The sequence below is a fragment of the Mus caroli genome, unplaced genomic scaffold, assembly GCF_978045245.1.
Source record: "Mus caroli unplaced genomic scaffold, Mus_caroli_1 scaffold_2, whole genome shotgun sequence".
NCBI lineage: Eukaryota > Metazoa > Chordata > Mammalia > Rodentia > Muridae > Mus > Mus caroli.
This window is the reverse complement of record NW_028227257.1, coordinates 32,545,108-32,569,533: the sequence shown is the minus strand read 5'-3', so window position 1 is coordinate 32,569,533 and position 24,426 is coordinate 32,545,108. Positions and strand designations below refer to the sequence as shown.

The following is a 24,426-nucleotide window of genomic DNA, read 5'->3' as shown; positions in this document are numbered from 1 at the left end:
GCATGTTATACAGCAGTTTCTCCTAGAAGGAAAGGGAAGGCTCATGAGACTGAGAAGGTAAACAAAAGGTCACCTGTGTGGGAAAGTGAAAACTTGGGTGCATCTCTAAGGGTCCTCCTCAATTTATAGGGATAAACAACTACTGGGGGAGAAGACTCTGGCCAGGAGAGCCGCCGAAAAGGTTCTTAAAACTGCAAAGCTGCCTGAAAGCTGTGCAGAGCTCCAAGGATGCCGCTTTCCTGATGTCCCTGGTGTGTGTATGTGTCGGCGGTGCTTTTGAGTGATGCTGCTGCTGTGTCCAGTCGCCCCTGCTCCTTCCTGTGAGTAACCCCAATGAAAATTGGTCCACCAAGCTGGATTTTGATGCAGTCATTACTTTGGCCTGTAACCGGTTCCTTTTCTGGAGCGGATAGACATATATTTGTTGTGTGGCTCCGGAGGAAAGTCTCATACAACAAATACATTTGCTAGATTTGGTTAAGGCAGACCCCTAGTGCCTTTAGCAACTATTTCTATGTATTTGACTATGAGATGAAAAGGCTTTTAAAAGATAACACAGTAATACCAATATGAATAAATAATGAATAATATTCCCCAAATTTTATGTGCTCACATTTCTTTCTAAAAATTAAGTTATTTATTTACTTAACATCCCGCTTGCAGCTTCCCCTCCCCTCTCCTCCTAGTCCCTCTCTCCCTCACCTGCTCTCTCCCTGCCAATCACCCATCCTCCTTTTTTCCTTAGGGAATGGTACTGGGCAGCAGGATTTATGCTATGGAAGCAGGCTGGGAGGCTTTGGTTCTGTTTAAACTCAGAGCCTCAGTCGAGAGACTCCTTCTGTTTCCCTGAAGCCTCTGGTGAAAGAGAGATCCACCCCTCGTACCACATACTGGGGCTAGCTTCAACACACCATGGATTAAATGTGGACAATGAAAAGCCATGAAGACGCCTGGTGGATGTATGAGAGGAGGGCACATCGTGGAGGGAAGAAGTGCCTAGACATGACATGAAATGCAGACTTCAGCAAGCGAATAAATACTAATTGTTGTGGGTTTTCCTCTTTTATGACAGTGTCTCGTGTAGTCTAGGCTAGCCTCAAACTTACTGTGTATCAGAGTGTGATCTTGAGCTCCCCATCCTCTTGCTTCCATTAAAGAGTCAGGCGATTGCAGGTCCATGTGCTGCTGGGGATTGAACCCATGCATACTAGCTAAGCAGCTGAGTTACCTCTCAGTTCATCTCTGAGTCTCTTGGGAGCTTAGAATGTCTAAGTGGGAAAAAAAATCACCTTAAGCAAAGTAAGAACAGGTGAGAAAGTTTAAAAATGCGTATACAGCCTGAGCTTGGGTATATACTAGGGGTTTTTATTGCTTCGTGTTCAAATAGGTTATAAGGAGTGGTTCAATCTTGTTGAATTGGTAACGATTTGTTTCTGTTCCAGGACGTGGTCTACTTGAGGAAAGCTTCCATGTGCTGCTGAATAGAATGTATGCTCTCTCATATTTGGATGGAATATTCTGCAGATATCTGCTAAGCTCATTTGATGTGGTGTCAATTAATTTTAAATGTTCTTCTATTTTTGTCCAGATAACCTCTTTATTGGAGAAAGTAGGGCTCTGAAACCACCTAGTATTGATGGATTAATGTTAATCAATCATTTTTATGAAACTGGTTGCACCAGAGTTTGGTACATATATATTTAGGATAGTCTTCTTGATTAATTGCTCCTTTTATTAGAATGAAATGTCTCTCATTATCGCTTCTTCCCCCTTTAAGTTTGAAGTTAATTTTGTTAGGTTACTCTCCATTCTCCCAGCCCCCGCCCCAGCATTTCTCTCTTTTCTATTCAAGCCTTCTTTGAGCCACTGCACAAAAAAGAAAATTGCAATTGTTTCCAGTATCTCCTTAGTTTTGCAGCATCTGAAGGGACACGGGTGCAGTAAAAAGTACTGAACCATGAGTCTCTGGGGAGAAAAAGCAATTGGGACGAAACGTTGGGAACCAGCAAACGCATCAAAGATAATCGAAAGAGAGAACTAAGGAGATACTGGGAACAATTTCATTCTTTTAGTGCAAGGGCTCAAAGAAGGCTTGAATGGAGAAGACAGAAAATTGTAAGACGGGATGAAGATGGGTGCCAGCGAGACGGATCTATGAGTAGAAACCCCTGTGGGACGAGCCTGGCGACCTGAGTTCAATACCTAGAACCAGTAGCAGACGAGGGGGCAGACTCCTGAAGGTGTTCTCTGACTCCCCATGTGTGAGCTGTGGCAAAGGGGTGAGACCACACAAAAATCATAAACACACACTAATAAATAAAATAACATTTTTGAAAAAGAGAAATCTGAGAAATCACATCTTAGCAAAGGGGTGAGACCACACAAAAAATCATAAACACACACTAATAAATAAAATAACATTTTTGAAAAAAGAGAAATCTGAGAAATCACATCTTAGAGAGTAAAAGAAGGAGGAGTAAGGGAGGAGAGTCTGTTTTCAACCATGTGGGTGTGAGGTGATGACCACAGTGAAGGAAATTTCAAGTACACACTGGTCCAGTCGGTGTCTTCTGGACAACATCAGATGCTGAAGGAAGGAGAAGAAAAGAAGGGAAGCAAGAGGAAAGACTGAGTTGGGGAACTAGAGGTCAAAGGTCTGTAGATAGCAGGATCAAAGTCTGTGGCTGGTCTGAAATTGGCAGTGAGCACTTTGCAGAGCTGTTGCCACATTCACATCACCTGTAGTCTGGGCTCAGCCTTTCCGTCACTGAACCCTGACGTCTCAGTGCTGAGCTGACATAGAAGAAGGCATGTTCTGCTGGAGAAACTCGTGAAAAGTGACGGTGAACAAAAGGGGTTCTACTCACAGCCCTTGCTTGTCGCTACCATGCACTTCTAGACAGGGCATCTTTGTGCCCTGATGTGTCCCTTGGCAGTGCCCCACGCCCCTCGCCAAGTGCTTTCCTGTGACTGTTCCTAAGGCTGTTTTTATGAGAGGAGTACGAAGAGGAAGGAGACAGTTATGAAAGTGCAAATTTAACTCAAAGGAGATGTTAAAAAAATGAGGTCCGGCCATTCTCCAGGGATAAATACAGTGGAGGCCAGCAAGCTGTGGCTTGTAGAAATTCTGCCTTAGTGAATAATTGAGATCATTTTACAATTGGCTGAACAAAACTCCTGCCAGTATATCTTTCTCTTCTGCAATTCTCAGCTCCAGCTCGTCTGGCTCCCTCTTAATTTTTCACAGCCTTATTATTTGGTGTTGAAAACTGTACAATGGTATAGCACGACATATTTGAATGATCTATTGTTAGAGTGATATAGGAACAGTCACTTCTGTCGAGCGTTTGCTGTGCAGCTGGCACTATGCTAAGCTAAGCATATTATCTTCTTCAGACAGTTTAGTCCTTGGATGTTCCTGTGAAGTGAAATTTAGGATATAAAACTGAGATGTGGAGTTTAGATGGTTTGCTTGGGCCCTGAGATGAAGGAAAAGGGATTGGAGTCATCTTTAGCAGCTCAGTTTCTGGGATGATATCAATGTCTAGCCCTGGTCCAAAGACCTGAGCATTGAAGTCTCTCAGCCTCCCTGCCTAGTAGCTGCTTCCATGTTTTGCCTTTCTGGCCTCTCCTTACAAGGTCCCCAACCTTCCTTCCTGCTTCCTGTGCCACCACTTCCTGCTCCCCCTTAAACCAAGTGGTTGACTTTTTAGTCACATCTTCCCTGTGACTCCCACTTGCCTCAGCACTTTTCTTCCCCAAGAGCCACTTGCCATCCCTCCTTTGCCCTCTGGACTGCTACTTGTCAGCATCTACCCACTCTTCAAGGCCCATCTGGGATACAAGCACCCACCTGCAAAGCCCTGCGGTCCTCCTACCTCAGAGCCTGTGTTGCTGCTTCTGATGATCTCTTCTTATAGAGCTGACAGAGCACTTCAAAGCTTCACAGCACAGCATCCTTTTGACACCCACATCTTGTATTTACTCTGATGTGCTCTGCTTGTTGAGTTGACAGCACAGTTCAAAGTTTTCTACCATAGCGCCTCCCTTGACACTTGGGGCATACGCCTTGACACTCCAGAATGGGAGCTAAGCACAGACTTCTGGTAACTAGGGTGGCAGTTGACACATTCTATTCTGTGCTTCCAAAACACAAAGACAAAAATGACATCCTAATCTATGCCCTGAAGAATCTATGCATGTTTGATATCAACATAACATTATTTTCCAAAATCATTAGGTGAGACTGGGACTCCAGAGAGATGAGTATTCCCATGGCTGGACGCTTCCTCCACCCCTTGCTGAGCACTACAGAAATCTGCATGACCAGCTTCAGAAGCAGGCAACCAGAACAGGAAGTCCTCAGGAGCAAAAGCTGCATCCCCAATGCTCGTCACTCAGGCTGTGTGCTGACGAGAGGAAGAACTTTCTTCTGTTCACTCAAATGAATTGCATGTTAACCCAACCACTGAAAGGGTCTGAAAATCATTTTCCCCTTGGTAGATATGTTTCCCCTGTAATCAAAACTACTTGATTAATTTGCTCAATGAAGCTATTTTGCAGAGTTGGTGTAAGCCCACCAACAAGGCTCGTGTTCCACGCTCTAATTTGTGGAGTGCCCTGGAGGTTCTGTGTATTTCCATTTCAGAAATTTGCCTGTGATGGAAACAAAGCCAGACCATACTTTCAAACCCCTGTATTTGTCCTGGAGCCCTCCCACCTCCATACTTGAGACCTTTCTTTGGCTTCTCAGATTCTAAGAGCCTAAATGCTAATCTGATGGTGTTCACTGCAACTCTGCCAGCCCCTTGGCCCTTCCTTACCCTTGAGGTACCACAAGCCAAATCATTTTCTTTCTTGAGAACCCCTACCTGCTTAGAACATGTCCCTCAGTAGGACAAAGAGGTTGGCAAACTACTAGGGGCCATTCTGGCTTCCATGCTTGTGATTTTGCAACAGTGATATATCACCTCACCTTCATCCTCGCAACAAAGATACACCAGAAACAGATTCAAATGGTTGGCAACGCAGACAGTGTTCACAACTTGTAGATTTAGCTCAGCTTCTTGGGATAAGCACCTGAGGGAGATGTGGGGCTTGACTAAGTAGGAGGACAAGTAGGATGATAATAGAATCACTGCAAAGTCACTTGGTGCTCTCAAGCTGAGATGGTCCTTCCAAGTTATTCTTCAATCCCTGTTTCACAGGCTTTTATACCCCAACTGTGAGCATCAGTGCACATGGGATTACTATTTTCTTGGGCACCCTGACTCTTTAGCTTAGAACAATTGGAAAGAGTCTCCAACGTGAATCGTCAGCATCAACATTTATAGTCTCAGCCTGTAGCAATGAGCATTTGAGTCCTTGGCAGGGAGATTTGAACAGAACCTGACAGTGTCTCATATTGTACATAAGCATCTGGCACCTCAGCCAATGGAGGCCATAAGATTACTAGGTAGTGTGCTTACCTAATGAAGAATAAGTGGTTGGTGTGATGCTTATCCTAAGGTTATAGAAGATGCCACCTAACCAAAAAAAAAAATGGATTTAAGGCACTTCTTGAAATAGGGAAAAGTTAAAAATGTGGGGCAATCTAAGAAAGATATAAGTTTTGGAGACAAGTGGTAATTCATGAGGGAGGGAGAGAGTCAAACATTATTCTTAGTCAGGCAAACTTTGTAGAATGCAGGGGGCTAATAGAACTGAGTTCCTGAGCCATAGGCTTGGTTCTCTGGGGACTGAACCCAATGGTTGAACCCCAAGAGAGATCCTGCTGGCAGAACATCTTCAAATGGCAAGGAAGGAAGTGAGGGGCTCCACTTGGGGCAAAAAAAAACCCTAAGAGAATAAATACAGGAGTGAATGACACTCTCTAAAAAAGGCAGAGCTTCGTATGGCACTGGGAAAAGCAGAATAGACTGTGGCTCCTGTTTAGATTAGGGCCCAGCATGCCTCACTGACCAGAAACTACAAAAATGAAGAACTCCAACCTGTCCATGTCACTGGGCAAATGTAGGCCTTCCTCCTTCCTCGAGTTTCCCAAATCACAGAAGACCGAGTCATACAACTGTCACTCAGCTTCTTAAAGTAGGTGCTGTGACTCTGTGTCCCCAAGATGTCATTTCAGTGTGTTGAACCAGTCCCATGAAGGGACACAGCAAACAGAGGAAAAGTCAGGAGTGTACTTTAAATCCACATTCTCCACAAGTTACCTTGTGCTGCAGCTTGGATTATAAGCATTTCTATTAGCCAAACATACCCGAGTATCCAACAGATGGACATAAAAGCCTACAGTTGTCGATATTCTACGTAAGGTGTATACACAGTTTGGACTTAATAATCCTAAGCTTTAAAAGGAAAAAGTGTTTGAGCTCCACAATGGTGCACTCCTACCTACATACCCCTCCACAGCCCTGCTCCTGCATCCTGGCATACTTTTGCCGTGCATAACCATAAGTCAACCCTTTCCCCACAACTTTCCCATCAGCTTAAAAGCAAAGAGAGCCTCTGACAGCACAATGGGACCAATACAATCCAGGCTCCAATTCCATGACCCAAAACCCTTAAGCCCAGAGTTGTACTATAATGTCATCAAATCCCATCTAAGGCTACTACTCATCAAAGTTTAAGCTCTGTTTCGTCCCAGCTCCAGAAAGTTCCATGGCCCTTCTTGCAGAGTTACCTATGCCCCAGTTTAAAGAGAAACTAAGATGAAAGTGCCAGATTCGTTCTGCTCAAACCAGTCAGCTGAGATTGCAAACATGAACACATGTCCCACACATGGGGCCAGCAGCCCCGCATCACACGACCTGGGTTACAGTCTGTGTAACATAATTGCAGAAAAAAGATTAAACTAGAGAGTTTTGGTTCAAATAGAGGTGTTATTACATAAAATGGAATGGACAGCAACCTCTGACGCTCCCCATGAGATGAGGGGCAAACCCCTTTCCTGTTGGCCTGCCAAGAAGTAATAATACAAATTCTGAGTGTGTCCTAGGCTGGCGGATATTAACTCAACTCATTTTGCCAGTGTCTGCATGCCTAGGAGTCCTGTCAAGACTCATTTTCTCAGCATATCTGTTCATGCAACCTACCAGCTTGTAGCTCTGCTAGCATCTGTCACGACATTTCAACCATCCTCCGGCCTTCAGCTTCTGCTTGCTATTGAGAAATCTCAGACAAATTTAAGGGCATTTTATTTTTTCTGTCATCAGTATTGTTAGCAATTTTTTATATATCTTTAAATTATTTTTTCATATGATCTTATTACAATGAGTGTAAATTTGTCAAAGAATGTGAACATTAATAATTTTTAGACTACTTGAAATAATTGATAGAGTTTATAAAATATATATTGATAGGGATTATAAGATATATAACTCGAGATATCCTCAACAGATGTCTATACTATGCTTTAAACATACACACAAGAGCTGCATGCATAGCTCAGTGGTAGAATGGCATAGGTGGCTAGCATGCCCAAGGCTATGGGTTTGAAACCAAGACACTTAATAATACCCCAAACTCCAGCTGAATTATATTTGTCCTTTTAGCTTTACTAACGGTTTGCATTTCACTGCTAGAAAGGATTTTTTTTTTAAATCATTGCATGCAGCTCTGTACTTTCAAAGTTGAAGGTTTTGCAGTGACAGCGACTCCAAGACTATATTGAAACTTGCCTGCAAAATGAAAAGAAAGCCAATGGTGAGTTGCTGGTGCCTGTCTGTGACCCCAACCCTCAGAAAACTGAGCCAGGAAGATTGAGAGTTTGAGGCCAGAGTGGTCTCTATAGTTTGTCTCAGGAAAAAAACCAAACCAAACCAAAACAAAACAGCCAACCAACCAACCAAACACCCCAAAACAAAAACAGAAAGGGGGTAGAAAGCAAACCTGAAATTATACTTGTCATTTGGAATATACCCAGTCTCCTAAAATGATTAAAAAAAAATCAAGTTAAGAGCAGCTTGGGCCTTAACATTATCCAGCTAACCTAATAAAAATGAAAATTACCTAATTATATTTCTGAGACTTTAGAGATTTGTAAGCTGATTTGGGGACCTATCCTTACCGCCCATCCTCTGGCCAAGATACCCACAGACCATTATCTACCATTATCCTAGTCTGCATGTATTTTCCAGTATTCATGCAGTCTGCCATTACCACCACGGGAAAGCTTCAAATCTAAAATTACGTCAAACTTGTAGAGCATTCGGTATTTCTCAGATAACCTTGGAAGCCCTGCTGCTTCAGGTGTCTATTATTTAAGCCATGTTAGAGTGTTACAAGACCAGAGATGTTCGCAGCTTCTTGGATGACCCAATTACCCTGATCCCCAAAACCTGTTGTGGGGTATTTATGAATCATTTCCACAGACTTTCAGGACAAACTTTGTCATTGCTCTTGAGCTAACCCTGGCACACTCTGCAGATGTTTACACTTAACCAAGAGCCAGGGATCACCTATTCAAGGGCAGGAAGACAGGGATCTTAAAGACAGAAGCTCAGCACCCAGCAATGACAAGAGGAAGGGGCACAATCTGCCCTGCAGTTTCCAAGAGGATCAGAGTACTACAGAAGGAAACTATGTGAAGAGACTGGTTCAGACAAAGATTTAAACATGCCTGTAAGTGTCTTCATAGGGCGTTAGCACAGAGGAAGCCTCCCAGAACTTTGCTACAAAGCAAGGAGCATCATGTCCTACCCCTTCCCCCACCTTCCTCCAAAGCAGTGAGTGTTCAATCTAAATACACCTGAAAACCATCTGCATCTTTAAAATTCTGGTTTCTAGGCTGTAGCTGTAACCATTTCAATTTCAACCACAGTCTCTGGGTGTCAGAAGAGTCTAGATTGCCTAAGTGTTCAGCAGTTTTTCGTAAAACCCACGCAAAGGCAGGGCAGGCTGCAGGAGTCTCCATTAGATGACCATAAAGCTGACTCTTTGTTTAGAGCCAGCTGCACTATTGTGTTGTTTCAGGGCCAGAGAAGAGCACTCACCCCACAATGGTGATTCGGGTCTTTTCCTGTGTACAATCTGCAGACCCTGTCTAATATTTTCCATACTGGGCAATGAGATCACAAACTCCAAAACACTAAATCAAAACCGGAGGCATTACGGGTCTTCAATAAAACTCCATAGGCCATACACCAGGGGGAGGGAGAGGAAAATTAAAACCATCACCGAACAGCGGACATACTTTATGTACACATAAATATATGTGTATGTATGTGTGTGTGTGTGTGTGTGTGTGTGTGTGCGCGCGCGCGCGCTCGTGCATATGTATGTAGCATTGTTGGGATGTTGCAGGGACTGGAGAGGAAAAGATAACCAATAGCAATCAGTTCAAAGGAATAGGGCAGACAAGTCATAAAAAGTTACAAGTCAAAAATCCCATCTGTGCCTTAAAGGAATCTCAGCATAAAAGACACTTGATTCTAGTCAAGGAAAGCGATTCCTTGTGGCAAGAGATTACAAAGATGTGAATACGAAAAATTAAATGAACATGAAGAGGGAAGGCTTTGGGACTTCTGAGCTAATGCTAAAGAAACTGACTGGAGCAAAGACTTTATTTCCGCATATCAATATTTCCCAGAGGTATGTGTTGATAGAAATAAAACAATGGACTTGTAATTATCAATCAATATGCTAATTATGAGGAAATAGGTCACTGAAGTGGGGCAGTGTTTCCATTCCCTCTGACTTAGTAGGAAGGGAACCTAGGCAGTGCCCTCCTGAGGGTTTAGTGTCCTCTGGTAAAATGATGACGGCAGTTACTCTACAAACCTAACTGCCACCTTTGCAAGGTGTTAATTATCCTGTCTGCCCAAGAGTGGAGAGTAGTGACCTCTAATGAGAAATCAGAGAAGTCCAAGCAGAGGAGGTCTGACAGGCACTGTCTTCATTGAGACAAAAGACTGCAATGACTTAATTCCCAGTTACCATCTCCAGCCTCCTTGTTCCAAGTCCATGCAGAAGCTGAAACCTCTGAAGCATTGCCCTCGAGTTCACAGGGAACACACTTCAAGCTGTTTCCTATTAGGTTGGGCCAGAGTGGATGTGGCTCACATGTCAGTCTTTGCAGCTGAGTGAGTCTGATCAGCAGGGACATCCTTTGGGCATCCTGAGACCCTCATCCAGTCCTGCTTTTTAAGAAGTCCTTTAAAACCACCCCCAGCTCCCTCTGTAAACACTCTCCTCCCACAGCTCTTCTTAGATTCCCCCACATTTCCAAGTTCTTAGGAGATATGCCCCATCCATAGTTGATGTTTCCAACGTTGATGTTGATTTTTAGCTTGGACATATCAGCATTTTTGACAGATTATTGCAAAGGTGGAGTTTTGACCATGTCTTGGGATTTGATGGACGTGGTATGTGTGTGTGTATGTGTGTGTGTGTGTGTGTGAGAGAGAGAGAGAGAGAGAGACAGAGAGAGACAGAGAGAGACAGAGAGAGACAGAGAGACAGAGAGACAGAGAGACAGAGACAGAGATAGAGACTGAGACGGAGAGACAGAGAGAGATAGTGAGATGAAATAAATCTAATTGCACAATGTGGGTAACTTTACAGAAGTGGAAATTGAGGTTTATGACATGTTCCCCATTGCCAGGGACGTTAGGGAGACACACAATATGCAGTGCTCAGGTTTTTGGTCAGGTAAGGATTTACATGAACCAAAGACAAGAAGACAGGCGACTTCAAAAGCTCAGGGACACTATTCCACCCCCAACAAAACCATTACTGGCTTTCATAGTTTATTTTTTATCACCCAAGCGCAACCTTTAATGCTTCCATTCTGAAACTCTGAAAGTTAAGCTACAAATATAATAGTCGGGCCCCTACATTTCAAAGCAGGAAGTATCCTTGATCTTCGCTGGTCATGCCTAATTTCCCCCTGTTTGTTTCTAATGGGCTCACACAGCAAGTCTATTTTCTTTTTTCTTCCCTAGTCCCTGAACCCGACTGAGCATCCAACTTTGTTTTTATTCTTCAAAATAGTTATCTGTTCATATTTATTCCTTTCATTTGAAGAAAGTGTAAAGGATTTTGCTTTGCTTTGCTTCTCTAACCATGCATTTTTAAGCACGGGGCCATGAGAGGCGGGAGCAGCTTTTAAGGCTGCTGCCCGACTTTTCCAGGCTAGCAGACATAAACAGAGTCTCTGCAAAGAGTGGAGGGTACTCAAACAGGCAAGGTGAATACAAGCCTGGGGGAAACTCCGTGGGACTGGAGGTGGGGAGGAGCCTGCATTCCAGATGGGAAAACAGGTGCTGTGCGGGACACTAGCTCCCTAAGGTGGGGAAGGGACACAGGCCTTATGCTGACTTGATCTTTGAGATCAATTAATCTTTGAATCTTCCTTCTCCCCATCCTTCCCTTTCATCCCAGTCACTCTCCACTGTCCGCGTATCTTCGTTGCAGTCTACACTGTTTCCACGAGCTAGATTCCTGTTCTGTAGTCCCCCAAGGCTTTGCCTCCAACGCTTTCTTGCACCTGGCCACATGTCAAACTAAAAAAAAAAAATGCATTTTTTCATTTTTAAGTGTTGTGTAGTGGTAAAATTGTCCATTGTAAAATGCCCTTAAAGAGTAAAGTAGGCTGTTCTTACACAAAGTCCTTTGCTTAGTCTGTTCTTACACAGAATCCTTACAAAGTACTCTGAAACTTGCGTTGCTTAAAAAAAAAAAGACAAAACAAACCACCACACGAATTTTAAAAGAAAAGAGATCGTTTGTTTGACTTTAATTTCGAACCATTCAACGCACTGCCCAGTGTTCATGAAACACCGAAAGTGCAAGGCCTGAGCCAGGAGAGACTGGAGCAGCGAAACCCAGTTCTACCAGCCCCCGACTAGCAGATGAGGCTGCTGGAAAACCGAGGCTCGATGCAGGCTACTTCAGAGCTGCTCTGCGAAAGCGGCGTGTTTGCTCCTACTCTGGGTTCCTTCCCGGCAGAATCAAGCTGCGCACCTGCGGGTCCAGAATGGAACTTGCATCTGCTTGTTTAGTTTACTGCTGGAGACCTGAGATGTGTGAGTCCCGGGGAACAATCAGCCCGTTGCACGCTTCGTTTGCACCCAAATAACTTTCCCGCACCATCCCATCAAAAATCAAGATGGTGCAGAGAAGTGAAGCTGGAGATTGATTCATTCAGCCTGAACATTAGGGTCCTCCATTCACGGCTCTGGTGACAAAGGGGCAGAATATTTCTTAGCGACTTTCTCCGCTCCCAGTCTCCAGTCCCCAGAAAGACTCGCTTCTTTTTTAACCTCCTCTTTAACTTCCAATGCCTATGAAGCTTGCCTCGCCTACTTTCTCTGCCCTGGGATACCTGAGCCAGGGACCCCCAGAGACCCTCACCTTGGTCCTCTGCCCCTGTGAGCTTTCAGCACAGGGCGGACCAGGCTTTCGCTGTGTGAGGTTCTTCAGCCCGGGAACTTCCACGTTCCTGGAAACCACTACTCGCTCACTTGGTTGCACGCCGGGCTTAGCGCCGCATGCAATACTATTTTATCAAACCAAACGTGGAGTATACGAGCTTTCTTACCTTTGCGCGCGCCTCGTGGACCATTAGCTGTTCCAGAGCGGTGGAGATGACCAAGCCGCAACGCGTAAAGTTGAAGAGACACTTTGCCTTCTGCACTCCAACCTTTGCGCCACCTCATCCAGCCAGCTGCGCGCGGGAACCTGCGCAGCCAAGCCGGGACCGGACCCGACAGGGGGCGACAAACTGTAAGGTTTTTCCGAAGCCTAGACCTGCTGACCACTGTGTGGTCGAGCCGGCACACGCAGCTGGCTGTTGAGGAGGGAACATGGTAATGGGGAAGCCTGGCAGGTTCAGCTATTCCAGAGAGCCTGCCTCCACAAGTGCAAATCTCCTAAGTCGCTCCTCCACCTTCTCCTCTCCTGGATCACCAGTGGGCTTTCCTCTAGAGAGTTTGATGCTGTCTGGACCGAGCTTCTTGCCGGCGAAGTGGCAGGCTGAGCAAAGGGTAGTTTGGTTGAAACAGCTCTCTGGTGGCATAGCTAGCTTTAGCTGCTCTTTGAGCTTGCTTACCGTCCGCCCTCCTCTAGCCCTTCAGCCTTTTGCTAGCTACTTTGATGCATTTTTGGGTTAAGGGATAGAAGCTGTTTTTCACACCTAGCAGAGTCAGACAGCAAAGGATCACACATTTCTTGATATTCCTTGCCTGACTAGAAATCCTGGAAATGAATCTCTAGATTAAAGGCTCTCAAATCCCAAACGATCTGAAAAGAATTGAAAGAGAGGTGTCCTTACTCCCCAAAGCCTCACGGAACTGTCCCCCCCCCCCCCCCACCAAGTGCATTCATTCTTCTCTGCTTGTTGAACTCTCCGCATGCCCCCAACCCCGCCCCAAACCGAAAGCTCCTATACCTAGTATGCCCACCTTAAATCTATGTTGTTCTCTAGGTCTTTACTGGAAGGCTGCCCTGTTCTAATGGGTCTGGTGTTCCGTGTGTTTACTGTTCTCACTGGGGGGTTGGGGCACCTTCAAGGGTGCACGGGTCCACATCCCAGCAACCTCTCTGAAACTCTTAGGGCTTGAGCTCGCACTATGTTTATGGGCGGCCAGCTAGAGATGCCTCCTCTTTCGAATCTCCCGTTCTCTTTCACCGTTCCCTTCACACCAACCCCAGACTACTGGGTGTTGTACAGTTTCTCTGGAGAGCCAGGAATTTATGGCAAAGGTCCTTCTGACACACATTTGCATGGTTTGAATGCGGTCCATCAAAGTTCCCCTCCCCCAGAAAAAGGAGAAAAGTGGTCAGGGCTTCCAGCGAGGCTCCTGAAGCTATGCTGACAGAGTCAACCTGCAGGAGCCTTTAACAACATCACTGCCCTTGAACAGTGAGCAGTCTCCAGGCTGCTCTGAAGAGCTAGAGATGGAGGGATGTTTGTTGGTGAGGAGAGGCATTTTCTTGATTCCTGAGGGGTGGTTTGAACTCCATGGAAGGTCCAGGATTGTGGCTGTTTCCTGGGGTTCCATCAGGCTATTTTGTGACTAGCCCAAAGCTCTTGGTGTCTACTTGTCTCACCTGGGAACTCCCAGGCCTTGCTCTGCTGGCACGAGGTGCAGAACTCCATGACCATCTCATTGCTTCCTTTGGGATTGCTGCCTTTATGGAAGTCAGCTTGGAGGCCCAGGACTGTGCATTGATATGATTTCGAAGAGTTGATTTTTAATACCAGAGCTGAAGGTCAGGCTTCATTTAGCAGAGACCTCTGGAAGACTACTGGTGCCGGGGAAAGTCTAGGCCAGACTGCTGAGGAATGTGTGTGTGTGTGTGTGTGTGTGTGTGTGTTTGTGTGGCAGGATCTCCTGGCCTGTCTGAAAGAGACCGTCTGAATCCGGAACAGGAGCTCAGCAACCATTAGGGTTTTTTGAAGATTGCCTGATTGTTGGGGGCAGGAAGCAGCAAGTCTGTCTTTCCTGCTTGTTCCTTGTGTCACTTACTGGAGAGGAATGAGTTTTGGTGGGTGGGCTTTGTCATTCGAGGCAGAACCTGGAATGCGCTCCTTTCAGGTCACTGAAATCACCTCATGTTACTCCAAAAGGCACTCCTGTTATGAGAACAGGATGGACAACGATGAGAAATGGGATCTGGGAGAGTCAGCTCCATAAGCCACTGTGGACCACCCTTCCTCGATGCCCCAACCAAGCCGGACCTCTTTTTTTTCATCTTGGTGGTTCCCTGGGTTCTGTATCCACCTGATCTGTCTCTTCTCCTCAGCGCAACAGGTGGTGGAGACAGCCACATGCTAAAAGATTGTGCCAGGATCAACTTCTACCTTCCAACGGGTTATTAGTAATGGCGGTGGAGGTGATTGTTAATGTATGATCAACTTGAGATGACTCCCCTACCTTTCCTGAAGTAGGTTAGGAAGGCCATAAAAAGCAACAAAGATTGGATGATCCCAGGATCTGGCTCAGGTTTAGCATGGTGTATATTCCTCGTGAGTGTGTGTGGGTGGGGTGGGGTGGGGTGGGGGTGGGGGGGGGAAAGGGTTCCGGAGAGGGTAGAGAAAGGCGGAGGGGGAAGCCAAGAACTAGGAGGAGGGGTAGAGTTTCTGGGCGGGGAGGGGGACGCCGGGCTCGGTGACGGGAACCAATGAGCTGCCAATTCGTGAGTCTCCAGCGTGACTGTAGAGATTGACGTGGAGGACGCGTCAAATTGATTCTCGCACCCCGCAGCTTCCCGGTCAGACGAATTTCTCCCAATCGGATGAAGTTCACCTTGGGCCTGGGGTCGCGGGCCTGGAGAGTGTCCTGGGAGCGGGCGGCGGCGGCGGCGGCTGCGGCAGGCCCTGGGGCGGGCGGCGCGCTGGGCAGTGGCTCACTGCGCGTCTCCAGCCGCCGCGGCCCACGGCTCGCGCGCGCCCTCCCTCTATGCCTCTCCGGCGGTGGCGGCGCCCGAGCTCTCCCGGACTGCGCCGGGCCCAGCCCCCGCCGCTCCGGCGCCAGGCAGCTGGCCGGCCCGCGCGCGATGGGTAAGGGGCGAGCCTCAGCCCGGGTGCGGGCGGGTGCGGAGCTGGGTTGAGACTCTTTGCCTCCCTCCTTTCCTCCTGATCCACTTTCCCTGGGCAGAAGGGTTCTATGTCCTCAGGAGCCACGTCCTCTGCTGCTCCCAGCCATCGATGGGTCAGTCCCTTAAGTTCAGGGAGGAGGTGAGGGTATGACTAAAGTCGTGAAAGGGCACCAAGGGCTGAAGAGCACAATGTCTGTCCCTGACCCCGACATGTGCCAGCCTGTCCCTGGCTGGCTCTGTCCTTAGATCTGAGATGTCGGAGGCTGGGGTGGACCTGCGGGTTGTCTCAGAGTCGTGCTAGGGTGCAGTGCATTGGTCCCCCAAGGTCACCCTTGAGTAACCCGCCGGTGTTTTCTCCCTCGCCTGCTCACTCCTATCCGGCGCGTCTGCAGAGCAGACGTACGGCGAAGTGAACCAGCTTGGTGGCGTGTTCGTCAACGGCCGTCCCCTGCCCAATGCCATCCGCCTACGCATCGTGGAGCTAGCACAGCTGGGTATCCGACCCTGTGACATCAGTAGGCAACTGCGGGTCTCTCATGGCTGCGTGAGCAAAATCCTGGCGCGCTACAACGAGACCGGCTCCATCCTGCCTGGGGCCATTGGGGGCAGCAAACCTCGAGTTACCACCCCCAATGTAGTGAAGCACATCCGGGACTACAAACAGGGCGATCCTGGCATCTTTGCCTGGGAGATCCGTGACCGGCTACTGGCTGATGGCGTTTGTGACAAGTACAACGTGCCCTCTGTGAGCTCCATCAGTCGCATCCTGCGAAATAAGATTGGCAGCCTGGCGCAGCCAGGGCCATACGAAGCAAGTAAGCAGCCGCCTCCGCAGCCTGCACTGCCCTACAATCATATCTACCAGTACCCCTACCCCAGCCCAGTGTCACCCACGGGCACTAAGATGGGCAGTCATCCCGGGGTCCCCGGCTCTGCGGGCCACGTCAGTATCCCGCGTTCATGGCCCTCCGCACATTCAGTCAGCAACATCCTGGGCATCCGGACGTTTATGGAGCAAACAGGTTAGTCGTGATGTCTTAGTCGTGATGTCTTCAGTAATTTTCTACAAAAGGCAGAACTTGGGGCGGGAGGATGAGCGAGGGTGTTGCATGCCCTTCTCCTTCTAGAACTGACTTTGGCTCAAAAGTAAGCTCAGGACTGGTCACACAGGCTGGGGGTCCAGAACCTTCTGTGAGAGTCTTCGGACATCTTGAACTTTTTATGACAACTATGGAAAATATTTCTTAAATAGAAGAGCAGACGCAGACCACAAAATCGGAGGCCTGAAATTGAACTTTTTCATTCTTGCAAAAAGAATGCAAAATGCCTATCGCCAAATCTAAGCCAAACAAACCGCTTGGGCCATTTTTGCTCAGCCCCTTCTTTAGCTTTCAGGTTCCTTCAGGAGCTCATGCGGGCTCAGGAGCTCTTTCAAGTAAAAGAGAAAGAACCCCTGTGGTCAGTGTTTTCTTGTTTTGTTTTGTTTTTCTTTTTTTTTAAAAGTATGGGCTAGACCTCTGTTGGGTTCAGAAGCCATTCATGTCCTGCCATTAGAATAGAGGTAATGACTCCCCATTCTCTTTGGGGCAGTTGCTAGGATTTGTGCTCTGGTTGTCATTAAAATTCAGTCAAATATTGGTAATTTCTTTTGCACGGAAAAGACTGAAAGTTTCAGGCAACTTTGATGCCCTGCCTAGGATGATATATATATATATATATATATATATATATATATATATATATAGTGTTTTCTGGAAGCATTGGCACCTTTCCCAAGCAGCTAGTGTTTCCTTCCTTACAGCGCCTTCGCTCCCTGCCAGGAGCAGACCTGAGCAGACCCAGGACACACAAGCTGGGGAAAATGGATTGCTTAGCCCAATCTCCGAGGCTCTGCACACTGTTCATTTAGGTGGCACTATACCAACATAGCACCAACCAAAACTATCCATGGAGCAGCAGAAGGCAGGTGGTTGGGAAGTGGCTACCAGGTCTGCACCCACCTTTCAAGGTTTCCCTCAGCAGGGGGCACACACCTGATCTGGGAACAGCTCTGTGCTTGAGACATCTTGGCGTAGGTCTTGGAGTTGGTGTCTCTTTTGGGAGACCAAGAATGTCCCTAGAAGCAGACCTGGGCCAAAACGGTCTTCTAGCTTTCTGGGTGCTAATAAAAGACATCCAGAGGTTTACAAAATTTTCGTGAAGTTGCCTTGAACTTGAATCTTTTTTGTTGCTGCTTCTGAGCCGTGAACAAACTGCCTCCGGTTGAGCCTCGCCCGCCGGTACTTAGGCTTTTTCGTAGGAAGCGGGCCAGGGTTGGAGGAAATGAACTGGAAGCCCCTCTCTCCCTTGCTTGGAAAGGCCGGGCCCTGCCACTTCCCCCACCTCCAAAGAAAGGCCTTTGGAGTTTGTGGCACCCTCTGGGAGGTGGGAGGGGGTGTCTGGCAGTGCTCGCTGATTCTAGTTGAGTCGCTGATTCTAGTTGGGTCATTGGCTCCTGTACAAAAGTCTGAGCTGGAGGTCTTCACGAGTGCACAGATATTCACTCCATCTGCGTTCCTGCAGGGGCCCTGGCCGGGAGCGAAGGCGCTGCCTACTCCCCCAAGATGGAAGACTGGGCGGGTGTGAACCGTGCGGCCTTCCCCACCTCGCCAGCAGTGAATGGACTCGAGAAACCTGCCTTGGAGGCAGACATTAAATATACTCAGGTAATCAGAATGCAGGGCAGAGGTCACCTTGGCGGGGGTGGGCACAGAAAGGGTTAGGGTGAGGAGAAAGAGCAGCAGCGACTCCCAGCCAGGTTTTGCGAAGTCTGGGCAGAGAGCGTCTTCCAGCGGCCTATTGCTGTCCTCAAGTCCCGCAGTCCTAGTTGAGAGCAGCCTGGCTTTCGAGTGAAGATTGACATGCCTTTCGATTAACAAACAAACAAACAAACAAACACCCTGAGGTTTTAAAATCAGGTTTATAAATCAGATTGCTAGGGAGTCCTAGAACGGTGACAAGTGACAGAACAACAGAGTTCGTGCCAAGGCGGCCTGTGCTGGCGAAGCCAGAGGGTTTTCTGACTCTGTCTCCTTTCTGTAGTCGGCTTCCAGCCTCTCCGCAGTGGGAGGCTTCCTGCCTGCCTGCGCCTACCCGGCTTCCAACCAGCACGGAGTGTACAGCGCTCCAGCAGCCGGCTACCTATCTCCCGGCCCGCCCTGGCCACCAGCCCAGGCACCCCCACTGGCGCCCCACGGAGCTGGTGTGGCGGTGCACGGCGGGGAGCTTGCAGCGGCGATGACCTTCAAACACCCCAACCGAGAAGGTGAGGGGCGCCATCTGGGAGGTGTCAGGTTATTGGAGGGGTTAGAAACTAAGGAGAGGAGCTTGGAAGACAGAAAAAAGGAAGGGGGGTGATGAGTGGGGGATGTGGGAAAAGTAGGGGAGGGAGACGTGAGGCGATTGGGGTAGATTCATCTCTAGCAGGTGCCCTTAAGAAAGGGAGAGTGAGCGATTCACTTTAAACTGCCCCTTTATTTATTTATTTATTTATTTATTTATTTATTTATCTATTGAGAGAGAAGGAAGAGGGCCAGGCTGGTAATCAAGACTTTAGGTGTCATTGAAGTTCTTATATTCTTGGTCAAATTTTTGCCCGTTCTGGCTTCATGTTCTCCATGCCAAGAATGGTCTAAAACGCCCACATTTGTGTAGACTGCAAAAATGCGTTAATTGCAAAACATCCCAGGCCCACATTTGGGTAGCCTAGAAAACTGTAGCTCTCTATAGTGGAGAGAGTCCTGCACTTCAATCCTACAGGAGGGGTTGGACCCTATCAGTGACACTCCTGACTTCCACATCTGGACTCCCCATTGATTCTTGCCCTTCCTTTTCTTCTCAGTTCCTTTTAAACCTTGGCCCGGCTCTCTTTTTTAGACCCTTGTTCCTCAGCGCATTCTCGGTGGGGAAATCGAAAGCATTCAGGTTCTTTCCATTCTAGGGCGCTGTGGCTTGGAGCCTAGTCCCCCTCCCTCTTCAAAATCTGCTTTCTAAAAAGTGAACCAAGAGATTTAACACATGGGGCCAGCATGGATTAAATCATACTGTCTGTGAAATTCTTGTTTTTCACTGTACTGAGAAATAATTCACCTGATCTTAAATCTGTCCGTTATAGTTATGAACCTGCTCGTATTTAGGTTTTGATCACCAGAATATTTAAACTTCACTACTCGAATAAGGGAGTTTCGCTCCAGCAGAGAAGGGGACCATGCACACAAACTAAAGGACAGAATGAGCCAGAAGGGTGTTCTGGGATTAGGAAATAGTTCTGATCTTACTTGTCTCACACCCACCAATGCTGGAAGGGGTCGTGGTGGGGTTGCGCCCATGGCTAGACAGATGATAGTGGTCCCCAGACAAAAAGATCTATTTCCAAGAAGTTTTGGTGAGGCCAGGTAACTGAATCAGGGAGATGGAAGGGAAGACTAGGTACCACCCACAGGAATAAACTGAAGGGAGAAAACAGCTTTTGAAATTTCAAAATATTTTAAAATTATTTATCTTTATTTTATGCGCAAGGTGTTTTATCTGCATGTCTATGTGAGGGTATCAGATGTTGCAAACAGCTGTGAGCTATTTGGTTGCTGGGAATTGAAACCTGTCTTCTGGAAGAGCAGTCAAGTCAGTGCTCTTGACTGCTGAGTCATCTCTCCAGCCCTTAGCTACTTTGTAGAACAGTTCTATCCTAGCCTATTAAGATTGCACTCATTTGTCTAGACCGAGTCAGAGACTTTATTTTAATTTAGTTTAAATAATAGGATAACATTACTTGGAGAAAAAAAAAGTCCATGAAAGAATTCTGAAACCTGAAAATAGCTTTCATTAGCCCCCTACATTTAAGGACAGTTGAAGGGTCTCAGGGTGAGTTCCCCCTCACTCAGTTTCTCACACCGAAATGGGACTGTTGGTGTGGATATTGAAATGAGCTTTGCCACACCGTGTAGAGTGCTTAACTGAGCAGGTTTACTTAAGTTAAAAGTATTTAGTCAAGAATTTAAGTGATTTCTCCTGGGTTGGTCCCAAGGAGAAGGAAGACATAGTAAACTGAAGAGTTCACTGATTCCAAAAGGAAGGAGTTTTCAGAAGGGCCACTTGGTCATGAGGGTGCTTCCACCTCACATACAAACTCACTAACTCCAAAGACCTGTAGTCAGCTTGGGAGGGATCTGTATTTGGGGGTAATTCCTGATTGATTTTCTTTATCAGACACCCCCTTTTCAGAAATACAGAACACCTCACTCGCAGAATATCCCTGTGACCATCATATCCGCCTCCTACAATAAAATGCAGAACCTACAACCAAGTTAACTACATTGGTTATTAAATTAGTAAGTTAGTGTCCTGATCCATACAGTGCCTTAAAAAAATGGGTTAAAGGAATTATTCACACCCATCCCAATGAACAATTTCTCAGGCTGGCTTGCAAGCATTTGTGCTCAATGGTTGTAAACAGAAGTGTTCATTAAGCACCTGTTTTTGAAACGTAAAAGTTACATACCCCCTTGCAGTATGAATTTACATTCATCTCATGGGCAGAAAGAATTGCCCCTTAACTGGACTCTGAAGAGTCAAAGCAAAGTTATATAATCCAGTGCCATTTGCTTTCAACAATTTCTTAAACAATTAACGTGTTCAAAGAAAATTGTTTCATGAGAGTTTACTGTCATTACTTTTCGTTTACTGTATAATAGTAAAATTAATACTAGTTAACTTTTGATACAAAATTGTCTTTTCAGAGACAATAGGAATTTGTATTCATATGAATATAAATATACCCAGTAAAAATCAAATTATTTTGATGACCCAATGCGTATCCAGGATACAATTTTCACTAGCGTGTTCCTCCAGTTAGCTGCAAATGGGCACCTTACTCATTATTCAGCCTGGAGCCTCATCAAATATCAGCTAGTGCTTCACGATTTACTGCCTTTGTCTTGGTGGAAGGTAGCGAATCTGTTTTGCCTCCTATGGAGGCAAGAAAGTAGGAATGGTTGCTGATGCTTCCCTTCTCCTGAAAGGGAACTTTAATTCTTAGGAACTGAGAGAAGAATAAGGAAGTCTTATTCTCTTCACAAGAAGGGGGTGGGCTTTTAAGAACATCCACAGCCACCCAAAGGTCTCTGTGCCAGTACTTTCCTCCCCAAGGTGAGGGACCCCATTGACTTCTTCTCAAGGCAAAAGGCATTCCCGTGTTTCAGAAAACTGCAAACTTTAACGTTCAAAAACTGATCCCAGGAGGGATTTAAAAATAAGGGGTGGGGGCAATTAAAAAAATCACATTTATGAGTGTCACTTTCAGGCTTCCCGTAAGAAAACTTGCTATTTATTTGTTAAAGAGAATTTGCAATTTTGTTCTGATTATTGCTAATCCAGAGTTGGTGCTTGGACAATACCAAAAGAGAATTCTGTCATGCAAATTAGCCTTTGCAAATTATGAAACTCCTTGCTATTCCCTCTCCTTTGGTGGAGTCCCAGCCTCTCCTGGTTCTCTGTCATATGCTCTGTTCTTGCAATTCCCATATTTTTAAGTTGTCTTCCCTAGTCACAGTTCCCAGAGACTAGAGTATGCCAAGTGACTCCCCGGGGTAAAGGTACTTACAGAAGGTACCCCCATTCCCAGAGTTCTACAGAAGACTCCCCCCCCCCCTCAAACGGGGTAGGAGGAACTGAGATAAGGGAACACGGGAGAATCTTCCCAAAGTGGGGGTGGAATTCATCTCCTGGCTCCTGGGTGTTTATTTTTCTCCACTTGTCATTCCTGCCCGAGAAACCTTCGCCTCAGATGTTTTAAAAACAGGTCCTCACTTTTGAAGTGTGTGATCAGGATGGAAAAGATGTCTGGATATTTGGTTGTACAGTCATAACTGTGCTTAGTAAAGTGAACTGAGAGGTGGGGTATCGCCTGAAGGACTTTGGTCGGGACCGTCTGTATATCTATCTCTTTAAATATCGCACTAACCTGGTGTGTGTGTGTGTGTGTGTGTGTGTGTGTGTGTGCGTGTGCGCGCGCGCGCGCGCCTGTGTACTGTTACTTTGAAATAGGACAGTCAAAGTTGCCTGGGGCTGGCAAATCAGAGTTCCCTCTCCTCGAATTGGAATTGAGGCGTTAGAGAGTGGCTTTTTGCGAGAGGAGGGAAAGAAAACCGAAAACGCACCCCTTCAGAGATCATTTTGCCTCCTGGTGCGAGGAAAAGCTGCACAGCCAGCCGGGCCCCGGGTTCCGGAGAAAGGAAAAATAGGATTGCACAATCGTGGCGTCACTTTCTGGCTTCCAGTAGCAAAACTTGGGCCCCTTCCCAAAACCCCAAATAATAGAGCAATGCGCAGAATACCGTCTGATCTGGCAAGCCCACTGCCACTTAATCCAGAGGCCCACAGGCCCCAGGATGCGCTGTGGCCGCAGTGTTCCGCTGCTTACCTAAAGCTCCACTTTGGCTCAAGTCTGAGGCCCCCAAGAATGTTTGGTGGCCCGTTTTCCGCACCCTGCCTACCTCCAGACACCCTAAGCTGCCCCTCAATCCTGCCTATCTCGCATGGGTCTGGAGTGGATCGGTGAGTCGGGGACCGGAGGACATGCTCTGCGGGGTCAGCACCAGGTTAGTCACGAAGTCTCCTTAGGAGCTGAAGACGTGCACACCACCCCTTGCTTCTGTGGTCATCATCAGGAATGAATGACTGGAGAAGCGGCCTGTTGAGGAGATCCACTAGCCCGCCTTGTGGAGTGGCTCCCTGAACGGGACACGGAAGGGTGAGCGTCCCGAAGTCCGTGACCTGCTGGCATCCTGCTCCATAGCCTAGGCTCTCGGAGGTGACCCGATCCTCCTGTGCTTCTTCCGCAGGGACCGACCGGAAGCCCCCCAGCCCGGGAAGCAAGGCCGCGGACGCACTCGGTAGCTTACACGGACTGCCCATCCCAGCCTCGACCTCCTAGGGGCTGTCCTCTCGCAGAGCCACAGCCCGGTTCAGAGGAGCCGGCCGGCAATGCAGCTCAGCTCATTCGACCTCTGCGCTGGCAGCATCCTGGAGTTGGGGCCCTGCACTGCCTCGGTCTCAACAGTTCCGCCGGTGCTTCCTTCAGGAAACCCTGGAATTTTTTAGGTCTTTCTGCGTCTTGGTTTTAGATGGCTGCGTTCTCCTAACCTTCCTAGTTCGGAGAGAGACTCCTGCATCCACAACCTCAATTTATTTTTGTTTTGTCTTTTCCCATCCATATCCTTCCTCTCTCTTCTTCTTCCTCTTCCACTCCCTCCCTCCGCCTGTTTTCTCTCTCTCTCTTCCCTCCTCTATATTCTCATCTCAATTCTTTCCCTTTCTCTCTCTCTCTCTCCTCTCTCTCTCTTTCCCTTTCTCTCTCTCTCTCTCTCTCTCCTTCTCTCTCCCCCACCCCTTCTCACACACACTTTTCTCACAATCAAAGGTCTTTACAGCTTTCCTGTGCTCGACTTCTTCAATCGAGGAAAACTTCAGTGCATTCTCCAAGGACCCAACTCTCCTTTATACCCCTCCCCCCACTCCTCTGAGCAGCCACAGTCCCAAGGGAGTGGGGCTTGAACCAAGGAGCAAAGCCAAAGCCCTTAATCATATATTTTTATAGTAACAAACAAGAGTACAACTTCCTTGGATTGCTGCCCCTACCCCAAGAATATTGTTTGGAATCCTTTTGTTTTTCTGTGCCCAGTGACTAGGCTGGCTTTGTTTCTATGTTAATGCCACCCCAAAGAAGACAGGACAGGAGAAAGAGATTCTGGGATTGATGCTGGGACTGGTGGTGTTTTCAGTAATTAAAGACTAGGCTTATCTCTCAGCTGGATACACCCAACACTCCCTGATGTACCTCCAGAGCCA

At 47.1% G+C, this 24,426-nt stretch overlaps 1 protein-coding gene across 1 annotated transcript; it reads left to right on the top strand.

Moving 5' to 3' along the window:
- Positions 1 to 15,225: 15,225 nt before the first annotated feature.
- Positions 15,226 to 23,589, top strand: Pax1 (paired box 1). The gene is made up of 5 exons (XM_021156291.2): positions 15,226 to 15,505; positions 15,936 to 16,565; positions 18,106 to 18,248; positions 18,625 to 18,847; positions 23,421 to 23,589. Exons 1-5 carry the CDS (start codon positions 15,241 to 15,243, stop codon positions 23,510 to 23,512), a joined length of 1,353 nt encoding a protein of 450 aa, XP_021011950.1. The 5' UTR covers positions 15,226 to 15,240; the 3' UTR covers positions 23,513 to 23,589.
- Positions 23,590 to 24,426: the final 837 nt, after the last annotated feature.

Coding starts and splice junctions, on each gene's coding strand:
- Pax1 (XM_021156291.2), top strand. CDS start 15,241: ATGAAGTTCACCTTGGGCCTGGGGTCGCGGGCCTGGAGAGTGTCCTGG. Junction 16,566..18,105: donor GACGTTTATGGAGCAAACAG/GTTAGTCGTGAT, acceptor GCGTTCCTGCAG/GGGCCCTGGCCGGGAGCGAA. Junction 18,249..18,624: donor CAGACATTAAATATACTCAG/GTAATCAGAATG, acceptor TCCTTTCTGTAG/TCGGCTTCCAGCCTCTCCGC.